We start from the raw sequence: 13,336 nt of genomic DNA on the forward strand, positions 1-13,336 counted from the left end.
CTAGGGGACTCACGCCAATTTCCATATTTAAAATATGAACAAATAATATGAATTTGTTTATGTTTTAACATATTAAACAGATATGTATGCATAATTTCAATTTTGCTCAATTTTGTTCAATAAACCGACTATCAGCAGAACCATGTCTAATCTGTTGACGTCATTATCGCTTCAAAAATTCTGGAAGTGGGTTTTGGTGGATCCTCAGGATTGTTCAAAACCGCTCCTGGTTCTGGAAGTGGATCCTCAGGATGGACCAGGGCATTGTCAAACCCAGTCTGATCCATCCTGAAGATCCACCAAAACCCACTTCCAGAACCGGGAGCAGTTTTGAACGATCCTGAGGATCCACCAAAACCCACTTCCAGAACATATTGTTCAAGGTGAATATGAACAATAACAACGCATTCGGGAAATAATACAAAATATTTGAAATCTAGCGTGAATTTTACATGATTTAAATAATACAAATAGATTTTGCTAAATAAAATTTGGCGTGAATCCCCTAGAAAATTATCAATGACCGAAATTTCGAAAATAATAATAACAAAAACAAAAATGGGGAGAGATACGAATTTTCGAGATAGAATCGCAAGCGAATGTTATCAGTCGCAACACCGAATTTTTGTTTGAAAAAACCAAACCGAAATGAGGGAGGAAGAGCGGTCATTTGATTAGACTTCAAAAAGTTAATTAACGTAATCAACATGCATTTTTTGCGAGGGAAAAAACTGTTTTTGTGGTGTCTGAGCTTAAAGTCCTTGAGTATGCTCTTTTTTTTCTATATTGATCGACAACGTTATGAATACAACAGAAGATGTTTACTCAAAATCGAAAAGATGACGTGAAAATGATGACATTGCTAAAGAGATATTTGATTCATTCCACAATTTAAACAATTTTATTACTGGCACTAGTTTTGAGCTTGTACTTCTGATTCTTTTGATATATTATTATTTTGGTATTCTTCTGTGGAAATTCTAGTTTAGGTTAAAATTCGGTCCATATCATTTTGTTTCAAAAATTAATCGGCAGGTTTATTTTCGCAGAAAATTAAAATTATTTCTCATTTCAATAGTTTTTCTTTAATTTTGTCGAGCTCAATATGAATCGCCACGAACCTTGTGATTCGAAAACATCTTCTAACTTTCTTCTATCACCTTTCTAATTATTTTTAATTAAATTAAATCGCATTTTTTATCAATTGTTTGTCATTCACGTAATATGGCAATATCAAATGGTCGATGTGATTACAAGTCGCTTGGTTTCAGCTAGAAATCGAGCATCAACATTGTATGTGCTAGCCAATGCCAATATTTTCCTTTTTTGCCAGTACATTGGTCATCACAACTGAAACTGAGACACGGTCGAATATAGCAAAAACAAAATAGATAGACATTGAGGTCATGGTACGAATCTCTATGAAAAAATATAAACAAACTTCATGCAATCGTAATCTTCTATTTATTTTTTCCTTCGTCAGCGACACGTAAGTGTTTTTCTCATGTTATAAATATATAAATCATTCCAGACTCCTACTATCGCCACCAATTTTGTTTATTTGTTAAATTTCTTTTAATTTATAAAAAAAAACACCGTGCAACGGTATCTCTTGTGTGCAGCTCAAGTTTTACTTGCCATTATCATGAGTTGTTTTTTTTTCTCACGTTTCATGTTGATTACACATTTTTTTTATACCGACAAGACTCGGCTAAGCGCATAATTATTCATATCATTGTCAACAATTGATGCCAATTTACCAGTGTGTATGAATTCAACTTCTGCGGTTTCATGAAAAAGACGATAAAGCCAATTTTTTGGTATATATAGTCCCCCAGCTCATCCTTCTCATCAATTCAAATTCACAGTCCATTTGGAGTGTAGTTTGGTGTGCATCGAATAATTCACTTTTTTATTTCGAAGTAAAATTTGAAAAACAATCTGCCAAAATGAAAACCGACTTCATGTTCAAGGGAATGATGGTGCCAGGTGAGCAAACATATTTTCATTTAAACAAATAGAGTTAAGAATTTTGTGCTTTGGTGAAGTAGAGTAGATTTGAATTGATGGAGAATTCGAAAAAAATTGTTTAATTTTCATATTTCGACTTTCATAATAGAAAAGTTGGAGTGTAATTGAAGTAAAGTTGTGATCAAAAAAACGTCTCTTACGTCTCGTTTCATACTGAATTTTAATGAATTTATTCAAAATTCCTTTTCAGTGTTCACCCCATTCAACGATGACAAGAAGCATTCAATCAACTACGAAGTCATCGACAAATATGCTAACTATTTGAAATCAATGGGAATGCAAGGAATCATGCTCAATGGTATGACTGGCGAAGGCATGACATTGACTGTTGACGAGCGCAAAAAGTTGACCGAAAAATGGTTAGAAGTGACACGTAAGTACGACTTGAGAATGCTCCTTAACATCGGTGGTATAGATCTTGCTGATGTGTACGAATTGGCCGAACATGCGGAAAAATTGAAGGTTGATGCCGTTATGGTGACACCAGACCTCTTCTATAAACCAAAAACTGAAGAGGATTTGATGTACTACTTGAAGGACATCATGGCACGTATGCCAACTCGCCCAATGTTCTACTACCACATTCCGATGTTCACTCAAGTCTACTGTAAGTTTATTTCATCGTTTTTTACTTAATTGCAAGCATTTTTGAAAAAGAAATCCATTTGTCTAATGAAAAATTACACAATTTCCACAGTGGACTGGTACTACTTCTTGACTCAGTATGTTGAGAAGGAAATTCCAACATTCGCCGGATTCTACTATGCCGATGACCGGATTGACAAGGTGATTTACTTGAAACACAAATTGCCTGAATACAATTACATCATTGGAGTGGGCTCGGCAATGATGGGTTTGATGGCCGAAGGATTCGATGCCATTTCAATGACCGCAATGAATCTTTACCCCGAAATGGTAAAAGAGTTGTACGACTACATGTTGGGCTATAAGATGCACGAAGCCTACATCTTGAAAGAAAAGATGATCAAGAAGATCTATGACTTGTTCCAAACGAGCTCAAACGTAGACTGGTTGCGAATCATGAAAATGGAAATGGACAAATTGCATCCACAATTCAAAGTTGGTCCAATGCGCAAACCAAAATTGACCAAAATGATGTGGTGGTCCGGAAAATACTAAAATCATACCCAGAAGCAACAACTGACCGTTCATCGCAATGAAATAAACAATTGTAGTTGATAACTTTTTATGAGAAAATAAAGAGGCCTCTTAGATTGATCGCAAATAAAAGTTTTTTTTTTCATTTTGATTTTCAGTTGAATGATGAGCATTCATTTTACACTACATTTACAGTCTTTGAAACGAATTTTGTTTAAAAACAATAACAGAAATCATAATAATTATTAAAAACACTAATTTCTACCAAAAATATGGGAACAAGTCTTGTTTACTTGTTTTTTTTTAATTAAAAATCAATTAATGCGAAAACATTAAACAAAAGCTGAATAAATTCCAAAAAAAGAATAGTCATCGTAGCAATTCACTTCATACATATCATATAACAAACGGTCTTTTGTATATGGCACCAATCAAAAGAAATTCGGAACGAACTCCGACAGCACCGGAGCGCCATCTGTGCTGTCTTATCTATTTTGCGAAGCAGAACAATTGATTTTTTCCTCTTGTTGATAAATTACATATATCTTTGTGACATTTGGGTGACGAAATGTGCAGAATATCCGAAAATGGATAAAATCCTTCGATATCTATTCATTTTGATAAATTTACAACAAATCTATGATGTTGTGAATGGCGAGCAGGAAAATTTGCAACAAAAATTCACCAGCAAGTGCGATGATTTGTGCATTGACCAAAGTGAAAATGGAACCAAGGTAAAAGACAAGTTTGCCATCTAGTATACACACCTTCAGTGTGGTTGGACAATGTTGACATTTGATTGATTTTTCCTGCACAATTTTTTTCATGTGTAATTCGGTTCTAGGAATTGGGTAAAAAGGAGTGCTTACGAGGCTGCCAGTATTTTAACATCGAATTTTTGCTGAATGCTCGAAATAAAGACAAAGACAAAAATGTTGATCTCAATCAGTTGGTGGAACGATGTGGTACTTGTAAGTTGACACCATCACACTTTTACATACAAACTATTGTTTTTAGTCCAACGCATAAAATTCATTCTTTTTGCAAAACTTGCAGCCTGTAGTGATGCATACATCGGAGACAAACCGAAGAAAGAGCACTGTTTTCGTGGTTGCAATGAAATGATGACATTGCAAGCGAAAGCTCCGCTTATTAACGGTTGGCTAGTGTATATGGGTGCCACGGACCGTAATATGGTACTGCTTCAACCGGATTTTGACATTCCATCGAAAGAAGACTGGGTTCTATTGGATTCGATGTGGCGTGCTAATGAGTATGACTATGACTCACAGTATGGTAGCTACGATAAAATTTCCACACAAATTGAAACGGTGCCGCATTACATAAATGGGCGTGAGCAATTCACCATAAATTATTGTATTCCTGTGTGGATGTGGATGTTACCGCTTTTCTTACTAGTCGCCTTCATCTACATTCACTACAGCAATTATATTTACGGTATGTTCCTCAATGAGAGTCTTCAACAAGAGTTCGGATTGATTTGTCCGAGCCAAACAGTGAACGGTGTGCCAATTAATGTGACCAATGTTAATGAGAAAAAGTGTTTGCGACCGCATCAAGAATATTCCGTCGGCACTGATTTCTTTTTCTATCCCGCTCCGGCTGTTCCACCACCAAAGTACAACGAAATCGCCGAATCCATGCTGATGGACAGCAGCGATGATGAACATGACACGGCCATCTGCAACAGCAGCAGCAGTAGCACCAACACCAACCAAAAACAAAACGAAGCGCAGGTTATCACAGCCAAAAAGGACGCCGGCAACGAGGATAAGAGACATTCCGTTGTCGACATTTAATTTATAAGTTGAGCAGCATTTTTTTCGTGTGCAATTTTTATGAGCATATAAATTGATTCTCTATCGTCTTGATCCGGCAGCTTGAACCATTTAGTGGTGTTGAATTGACCGACTCAGTTTAATCTGCATTTTCTAAAGATTTACTTATCAGTATCGATTATACATACTATATAGTATTGGTCATACAATTTAGACGAGAATCTCTGTCCCCTGAAAAAAGTAAACCATGCAAAATACTCAACACATACGCTAAAGAACCAGACACATCACGGAATCTTCGACTTTGAGTATTTTCGTATTTTTGTTTCTTTTTTGTACAACATATTTTTTTTTTCTTCAAACGAATCTTTGTGATATTGAGCTGAATTCAAAATTTTGATTATTTTTAATGATTTTTTTTTTGTTCATTTTGAAAAAAAAAATTCAGTTAAATTGTTGATTTATGTTTATTTTTTAGTGTGTTTGTATACATGTCGATGTGTTGTTTGACAGTCATCGGTTAAATATATGCTTACGTGCTTTAATTTGTCTTTTGTTATAATTTTAATGACATGATATTATTTTTCTCTGTTCATTTTTAGTCATAAGTTCAGTATAACCATGACCTATCAAGTCTTTCGTAATAACGATTCCATCAGGCAATATGACATATTTTTTAAATGTAATAAAATAAATAACGAAAGAGGACAAGAGTGTTCAATTTGATAATTCAATTGGATTTATCAAAGGTTGTTCTTTGTAGTCGAATCAACCGACATAATTTTTTTAGCATTACACTTTCATCTTGTGTGTGTGTGTTGATGTGTAGTTTAATAACTTGCATTTTTGAAATGAAATAAAAAAAAACAAAAACAAAAATAAACCAAATTTTCATCTTCAGATAAACAAAAAAAAAATGGTTTTTCTTTTCACTGAAAAATAACTTGATATTTTGGAATTAGAAACGAAATTATGTGTATTTAGCAAATTTTTAGCGCATCGGCTGTATTTATTCTTACAAATGTTAGAAACAAGGCAAAACATGAATAAAATGGAATAAAGTCTGAACGCAATATTTAGATCAACATGACATTTATAAATTTCTTTTTTGAACAAAATAACAGTATTATATGACTTCGCCAAACATAAAACCAAGTGCATTGGCCGCCTTGACTCTCACTGCAATCACATCATCGTGTAACAGTACTGATATTTTATGGCTCAAATATTCGGCTGAATGTTGTTGATGGCTTGAGCCGGAGTGCAAGTTATACAAAAGACCGACGATACAAGCGGCATTACCACGAATCTCCGGCCATGCACTTTTCAAATGTGGCAACGTCGATTCGATGAAATCGGATACATGCTCGCCAAGGTCTTCACTCTACAAAAATAACAAGAGAAGAATGATTGAATTTAACTAGAAACCCATTTCACTTTTTTTTGTCACAAAAACCGAATCCACTTACGATTAACTTCAAAAACGACACCATAAAGTTGTCGTATTGCAAGTTACCATGTTCCAATATGTGACTCTGAACCATTTCGTTTACTTTCGGAGCATTGATAATATTTGATATTTTTCGCAGCGTAACTTTGGTCGCCTGAAATGGAAATATTTGGGAAATAAATTGATAGAAACCATGAAATAACCAGGTGAGAATGGTAAGAATGAAATAGTAGAATGTTCTAAGAATTATCGTACCCGCACAATTTGAGCATCGGACTCGCTCAAATGCAGAAACAGTGAGAAGAAATTCTGGAATATCTGCTCTCTGAGCGCCTCTGATACGGGTGTCATCGTTTCAATGGGCGTTTTGCAGCGTGTTCCATGGTCGGCGGTTTTAATGCGACACAAATCGCCAAACAGTAGAATGGCGGCTTCGCGAATTTCGGATGCGGAATTTTCAAGGAACGGCCGAATTCGAATGGCCAGAGACACTTGGAATGATTCCAATTTGTCTCTGTGTAGAGCCATTACGATGCGTGACAATCCCTTCATGCTCTCCAGCGGAATATTGATGAAACAATCGGAATTGTTGTCATCGATACCTTTAAGTAGCGCAGTTAAGCTCATCTCCGAATACTTATCGACATCGTTTTCATTTAGGTTGCCAACATATGCCATGCCACGAACACAAAAGCCACGTACCAATGGGTTAGGATCACCCAGTGCTGAATTCAAATGTTGCATGATAATCGACGACAGTTCGCCAGTTGGCTTCAAAGGAACAATTTGAGAGTAGAGACCAACGGCAGCAATACGTTGGCTATCGTATGGGCTGGAAATCTTATCGGCAATCGCATCAACGACTTGTGTCATCGCGGTGGACGTGATTCCCAGCTGACCAACTAAGGCACCGCCCATTGGTGTTAGCAGTTCCATGAAGTTATTCAATTCAACACTCGCCGCCAAATGCGGATAAACAGTTAGAACCTGTGCCAATTGCTCCATTTCGATGTTTTCCAAATAGAATTTGAACGCATCAAGAACCACTTGACATGGATTCATCTTCACCAACTCTTTATTTGGAATGAATCCAAACTTTGATTTGTTATTTGGGTTGGCCACTTTTGCTGTAGGCGATGCAGATGGTGATTTGGCTGGTGGCGCCAAGTTTGTGTATGTTGCCACTGAAGCTAGGAATAAGGCAAACAACTCTGGAAAACGCTTTTTCAATTCCTGTAAATGAAACATAACAAGGCGTTAACAAAATGGTTTGGAAAAGTAACGGTTTTGATCTGAATTAGACGTGTTCCACATACCGCACGAATCTCTTTGCCCTGCACAATTTCCCTAAGTGCACAGAATATCGCAAATGGCTGATGTGTTGCAACATTTTGATTACTTGGACCGGCTTTTTCAGCAGACACTTCGTATAAACACGATGAATTCAGAATACCCAAAAAGTGATCAATGATGAAACCAGATAGCTCGGCTTGAGACGAAACAGACCGCCAAAACTCAATGATGTTACTGTAGTTTGATTGAATAAATAATCGAAATTGTTTTACGTATTATCCTTCGCTGATTGCTTTTACTTCGATTTTGATTTTCTTCGATTTTAAATAAAAGTACCTTTGAAATGGAAGTTGAGTAGCAAGCATTTCACTACAAACTAATTTGGGATGGTGTTTAGCCAAAGCGACCAATGCTTTCAACACACCAGTTTTAGCACGCGGAGTTGGGCAATCGGCGATCGCCTAGGTATAATAACAAAATATATTAAAAATGAGTAAGAAATAATTGTGTTCGAATTAAAATCTCATTCGTATCGATTAGCAATTGTTACCGTTAGTGAGTCGGTTACTAATTCCGGAATGGCATGAAACAGTTCCGATCCTTTCAAACGGATAAAGTTTTTCAACACAACAGCTGATCCAATTGCCGAACTCTCTTCAGTGTCTTCAAGAGCCTTCAGAAGTGTTTTGCTGTGAATAGAAATATCTTTCAAAAAAAATTGTTCCATCTTGGTAATTATGAATCCAATTGGATTTATAGTTAGATATCCTCACCAAAACTGAACGTATTGAAAGTTTGATAGCCGTTCAGCGATGATTTTCGAAATATCTTCCGTAAGATGATACAGTTGAACTGCATCGTCTGTGACGATATCTTCGCGAATAGATCCCAATTCCTTGTACCAATCATCGTTTTCGGCGATTGTAAGTGTTTCGTAAATGCAGGAAATTTCCAAAATTCGCTTCAATATATCCACAGCCGTTTGACGAACGGTCGGATACGAGTCGATGCATCGTGGCACGATTTTTCCAAGCATAGCTCCACTTTGGTTGAATTTCGAAGGTGCTTCGCATCCAATTTTCACTGATCGTATATAATTCTGAAAAGTTGAAGAATATTTTCATTTGCTCAACATTTTGTTTAACCAATGTTTTTTTTCATCTTCCATCATTCAACTCACAATCAATGCACTGTCCATCACATGACTCGCACAAATGCGAACTTCACTGTTTTTATCACGAATCCAAAATTCCAGCACACAATTCACGTCGTCCAGGGCGGCTGGCGTTGGATTTTGCTGGAAGATCACTTTGACGAGATGATTGAGTTCAGGTAATGATAAATTCAGGTATTTTGCAATGTAACTGTTACGTTCATCTTCTTCGGCGGAATCGAATTTATTTTTTAGTTGTTGAGCAGCGGTGAAAAAAGTGCGACACGATGCTTCGAAAAAGATATGCACTTGGAAGTCATCTTGTGGATTGATTTGTATTAAAATCGCCGATAGCTTCAAAATCGTTGGATACAACGGTAAATTATCATAGTTTGCATCAATTTTAACCAATTGATCCAGAATCACAGTGCGACATTTAAACTCTTCGCACAAATCTTCGTGCTTCAATACCGTTTCACAAAGTATTAATAAAGCGGCTAAAACTTTTTTCTTTATGGTAATATCCTTGGCTTCGGACAACTGCTTAATCAAATAGTTTACAATTTTCTCATGAATCCCCTTCAAATCTTCATGTACGGCAATATTTTCCACAATCTTTTCATACGCTTCCACCGCGAGAATATTCACTTTGTAAATATCAGTGTCTTTGATGTTGTCTTTTTTGAACGAGAAAAAACTTGAACTTTGCTTCTTTTGGCCGTCGGTCTCAATCAAATGCTCGATCTTTTGTATGACGGTATTCATATGAATTTTTGATATAACACCCAATGCCGTGCAAGCATCGCTCAGCTTCGATTCAAATTCAGCATGATTTTGAAGTTTCTCCAGCTTTTCTTGGCGTGCCGTATTGATGATCAGTTCCAATTTTGATTCGATGGTTTGATTGTCGGTGACATAGCACAATGTCACTCCGATTAGCTTCAACAGCATTCCACGTTCTTCATTCAATGATGACACCAAATGTTCCTTTGGATTGATGATCACAGGATACAAAATCATTTGATCGGCCAGTTTGTTGGCAAGAGTTTCGGGAAATGCGGCATCATCATACTCTTTGATTGTATCCGTTACGAATTTAAACACTTTCTCATGAAAATCGGGTTCTTTGATTTGTTTCTTCAATTTCGGTATTTCAGTTGTCCAAAGCGGCACAACGAGCTTGTTTATGATTTTCGAATAGAATTTCAAAAACTCCAAAATATGCTCGGATCGTCTCGATTGATTTTTATTTCCAAGTAAGATCAAACTTCGGGCGAGAACTGTTTCTGCGCTGGGCAGGTAAGTAAGTGTTTTTTCAGCGTTTTCCACTTCAGTGTACGACATATCGGTACTCTTCTCAAACAGCTTGGCCAAGCACATTGCAAACGTTCCGGTGACATCGGTGTAATCGATCAGAAGATAGAATTGTAGCAATTCTCTCTTCAATAAATCCGATACCGTGTAAACGGTTGATGCTAATAAATCCAAAGAGTTTTTGCATGCTTGCATAAAATCGGTATATTCATCAGCCGTGCCATAGTCCAAATTCATTTTGCTCAACTGGCAACAATGTGTAATAATATAACGAATGAACTCATTATCTTGAAGCAACGCCTTCTGTGCCAATACGACGATTGTTTTTAACACGACGAGCTTCACTTTAATTGTCTTCTCATGGACCAACATATGTTTCAATACTTCGGTAATGCTGTCGATTCTCTTGGCCACCAAATCACTTTTTGCATTCGTAACATGCGTAACGACCAACAAAGCTTTGATGCGTTCTCTTTCGTTGTTATTTCGCAGCTGCACTAACAGCATGTCTAACACCTTTTCCGCATAGATTGGCAGCAACAAATCGAAACAACGAAGCACTTCATAGTGGCCTTTTGACGTTTGTGGCCGACCGTAGTCAGGTATAACGCACACCAAGTCGAATAAATTCGATATGAGTGCGTCGGCTTGTGTGTCAAGCGAATTTCGATCAGCATCGATGCTCGCCTTTAATACTGAAGCCAATAGTTGTGTAATTGCATTACGATCCATCGATCGACGGTAGAAGCCCTGCAACTGTGGTATCACTTTTGATACTTGCTCAATCAGCTTTTCTTGCGGCAACAATGGGTAAATGAATGACAGTGCGTGCAAGATTTCACTACACACTTTTGGCTCACGATTCGGAAGCCATTGCTGTAGCAATACATTGTATGCGATTGACAATTCGGCATGATAGTTTTCGTCGACAAAGTTTTCATTGGCCCCTTCTTTTCCTTCGATATTTGAAACATGCTCACTGATTGCTTCGGCAATGTGACCGAGCGCTAAAAGTGGACAAATTTACATGTTGATTATTATTAAATGGAACATAGAGCTTGTAAACCGTGTACTACACAAATATCAATCAGTTTTTTTTCTAGATTTATTTTGCTAGTTAAAAAAATAATCAATTTCGATATTTGCTAATGCATATACTTAGGCTTACCAAAACTATACGCCTGTTTAAGATGGTCCAGACGTATTGAACTTAGCGTTGGTAGGATGGTTTCAAGTGTTGGTCGAATAAATTGGATAATTCCGCATGTGTTTGCTGTTGCTAAGCTGCCAATGCAATGTAAAACCATGAAATGACCTACTTGACCCGGTTGTAGTTGCTTAACTAATCCATCCATCACTTTGCTACAATGAAATCGACCCGCTGCAACAAGAATGTCCAAGCATGGATTTTGAATTTCGGGTGTATGTTCTGTTGATTTGGTCATTTCACTAACGCATAAATCAATCACATTGTCCAAACAACTAGCGCTCAATTGATCACTGTTTTCATTCACGAAACTTTCAATCACCCTGTACAAAGAGACGATAAGGTGATAGTAATTCAAATTGAAAGAAAACACTTGACAAAAGAAACTCTTTCTACACATTATAGCACATAAAGAATACCGTGTAGTACAATGAAATACATTATCTACTTTATAAATTCTCGTGCGAACAAAACAAAAAAAAACCAATGCACAAAAGTAGACAATTACCTCAATAAAATTGCGACTTGTGACTCTGGAAGTTTTGAGCATTTCTGGCGATAGCTGCAAATGATTTCGATGGTTTCGTTGGGTCGCCGCTTGCACATACGAACCAACGATCGTTCCACCGCACTCTTGACACCGTCATCTTTGTCAGCGATCGACTCGAGCAAACTATTCACTGCGCCTGAAATGAATTTGGTGCGAAATTTCATTGAATTATTCGTCGCGAAAACAGAACAAATACGGAGTAACGACAGTAAACAACTGAATATATTTATTCAAGTTGACATCGTGTGCACGGGCACACACTCGTTCGCATTTATCAGTTGAACTTGTTTTTTTGTTGTTGCCATAAACCCATGGAAGGCATTTATCAAAATTACACTAGTTTTTTTTTGCTTTGCTTTTGTAACAAAATTCGAATAAATGTACTTCAATGAGTCATCGAATCTAATGCGACTCGCGTATTGCACAAGATTATGCCATATTTTCAACTCGATAGGCGATGTCAACTGATGACATTCGCACTGCACACATTACATCAATTGTCGCGTATTGGAAAAGATGCAAAACCTCAAACACGAAACAACGCAGAACAGCTGCTATAGTACCATGTTTCATCGGAAGGGCCCGTGTATAAGTGCGACACTGAGATAAAGTCGTTACGTGGAACAAAAGATAAAAGCAAAAAAATGGGCTCTGTTTACGTACTGTATCAAAAGAATCATATTTTTATTCGGTGATAAAATTCACTTTCTAGAACATTTTTTTCTCCATTTTCAGAAGATCATGACTCATTTGACTCAGTCAAAATTGAATCCACACAAACAACAACAAAATATAAAATGGATTTTACTGTCAATTAAGATAACAAAAGCAACAATTACCCAAATAATCAATTGATTTGTTTCCTCCGCTCGATTTTTTCTCCTCGTTTTCACTCATCATACACACACGTTTCAAATACAATATTTTAAAACATTACCAATAGCACCTTGAATCGATATCGTTGGCCGTAATTTTCTATTTTAATTCCGCGGGCAAACAATAATAAATTAAATTTAAATCACAATCAAAAGTCCATACAAATTGTGTAGACACCAAACAAATTACGTTCTTCTCATAGCAAAATAGCGATAGAGTGAATACAGTGAGAGACAGAGAGACACACAAGCACTCACACACAATTGGTTGTATGTGCGTGTTTACATGTTGGTATTTTTGTCATCGCAATATAATTAATCGAATGCGGCAGAGCGAGACGGAACGATGGATTCCCATTGGAAATGTCATCTCGTTCGAATACCAGCTGATATGAAACTCACACACATATATACACACACATACACTTGCCCGACCAACACTTCACATCTCGCATGTGACAACACTAAACGGTGATTCTAGCAAAAAATGAGTCAAAACCATGTAAAATTCCAGTGGTATTTAGTCATATTTTAGATAATTGATG

General features: G+C 36.8%; 3 protein-coding genes across 3 annotated transcripts; 2 read left to right on the forward strand and 1 right to left on the reverse strand.

The window, feature by feature from the left end:
• The first annotated feature begins 1,734 nt into the window (after positions 1-1,734).
• Positions 1,735-3,282, forward strand: LOC129566479 (N-acetylneuraminate lyase B-like). The gene is made up of 3 exons (XM_055442442.1): positions 1,735-1,989; positions 2,222-2,638; positions 2,729-3,282. Exons 1-3 carry the CDS (start codon positions 1,950-1,952, stop codon positions 3,169-3,171), a joined length of 900 nt encoding a protein of 299 aa, XP_055298417.1. The 5' UTR covers positions 1,735-1,949; the 3' UTR covers positions 3,172-3,282.
• A 353-nt stretch (positions 3,283-3,635) lies between these two features.
• On the forward strand, positions 3,636-6,058 carry LOC129566486 (uncharacterized). Its single transcript, XM_055442466.1, has 3 exons — positions 3,636-3,884; positions 3,995-4,121; positions 4,207-6,058. Exons 1-3 carry the CDS (start codon positions 3,738-3,740, stop codon positions 4,968-4,970), a joined length of 1,038 nt encoding a protein of 345 aa, XP_055298441.1. The 5' UTR covers positions 3,636-3,737; the 3' UTR covers positions 4,971-6,058.
• LOC129566480 (maestro heat-like repeat-containing protein family member 1) lies at positions 5,925-13,248 on the reverse strand. The gene is made up of 11 exons (XM_055442443.1): positions 12,756-13,248; positions 11,875-12,052; positions 11,328-11,689; positions 8,873-11,166; positions 8,466-8,791; positions 8,243-8,381; positions 8,029-8,153; positions 7,716-7,926; positions 6,655-7,632; positions 6,419-6,553; positions 5,925-6,333 (listed from the first exon to the last, which is right to left on the reverse strand). The coding sequence occupies exons 1-11, from the start codon at positions 12,814-12,816 to the stop codon at positions 6,076-6,078; spliced, it is 5,067 nt and encodes a 1,688-aa protein (XP_055298418.1). The 5' UTR covers positions 12,817-13,248; the 3' UTR covers positions 5,925-6,075.
• Positions 13,249-13,336: the final 88 nt, after the last annotated feature.

The sequence above is a fragment of the Sitodiplosis mosellana genome, unplaced genomic scaffold (assembly GCF_009176505.1).
Source record: "Sitodiplosis mosellana isolate CC-2019 unplaced genomic scaffold, AAFC_SMos_1.0 Smas_scaffold_3, whole genome shotgun sequence".
NCBI classification, from domain to species: Eukaryota; Metazoa; Arthropoda; class Insecta; order Diptera; family Cecidomyiidae; genus Sitodiplosis; species Sitodiplosis mosellana.

Bases quoted from the DNA above. Each gene is read 5' to 3' on its own strand.
- LOC129566479 (XM_055442442.1), top strand. From the start codon at position 1,950: ATGAAAACCGACTTCATGTTCAAGGGAATGATGGTGCCAG. The intron at 1,990-2,221 runs GTGAGCAAACAT...ATTCCTTTTCAG, and splicing joins CAAGGGAATGATGGTGCCAG to TGTTCACCCCATTCAACGAT. The intron at 2,639-2,728 runs GTAAGTTTATTT...CAATTTCCACAG, and splicing joins GATGTTCACTCAAGTCTACT to TGGACTGGTACTACTTCTTG.
- LOC129566480 (XM_055442443.1), bottom strand. From the start codon at position 12,816: ATGATGAGTGAAAACGAGGAGAAAAAATCGAGCGGAGGAAACAAATCA. The intron at 11,167-11,327 runs GTAAGCCTAAGT...GTCCACTTTTAG, and splicing joins TAAACAGGCGTATAGTTTTG to CGCTCGGTCACATTGCCGAA. The intron at 7,927-8,028 runs GTACTTTTATTT...ATCAAACTACAG, and splicing joins ACTCAACTTCCATTTCAAAG to TAACATCATTGAGTTTTGGC.
- LOC129566486 (XM_055442466.1), top strand. From the start codon at position 3,738: ATGGATAAAATCCTTCGATATCTATTCATTTTGATAAATTTACAACAA. The intron at 3,885-3,994 runs GTAAAAGACAAG...ATTCGGTTCTAG, and splicing joins AAAGTGAAAATGGAACCAAG to GAATTGGGTAAAAAGGAGTG. The intron at 4,122-4,206 runs GTAAGTTGACAC...CAAAACTTGCAG, and splicing joins GGTGGAACGATGTGGTACTT to CCTGTAGTGATGCATACATC.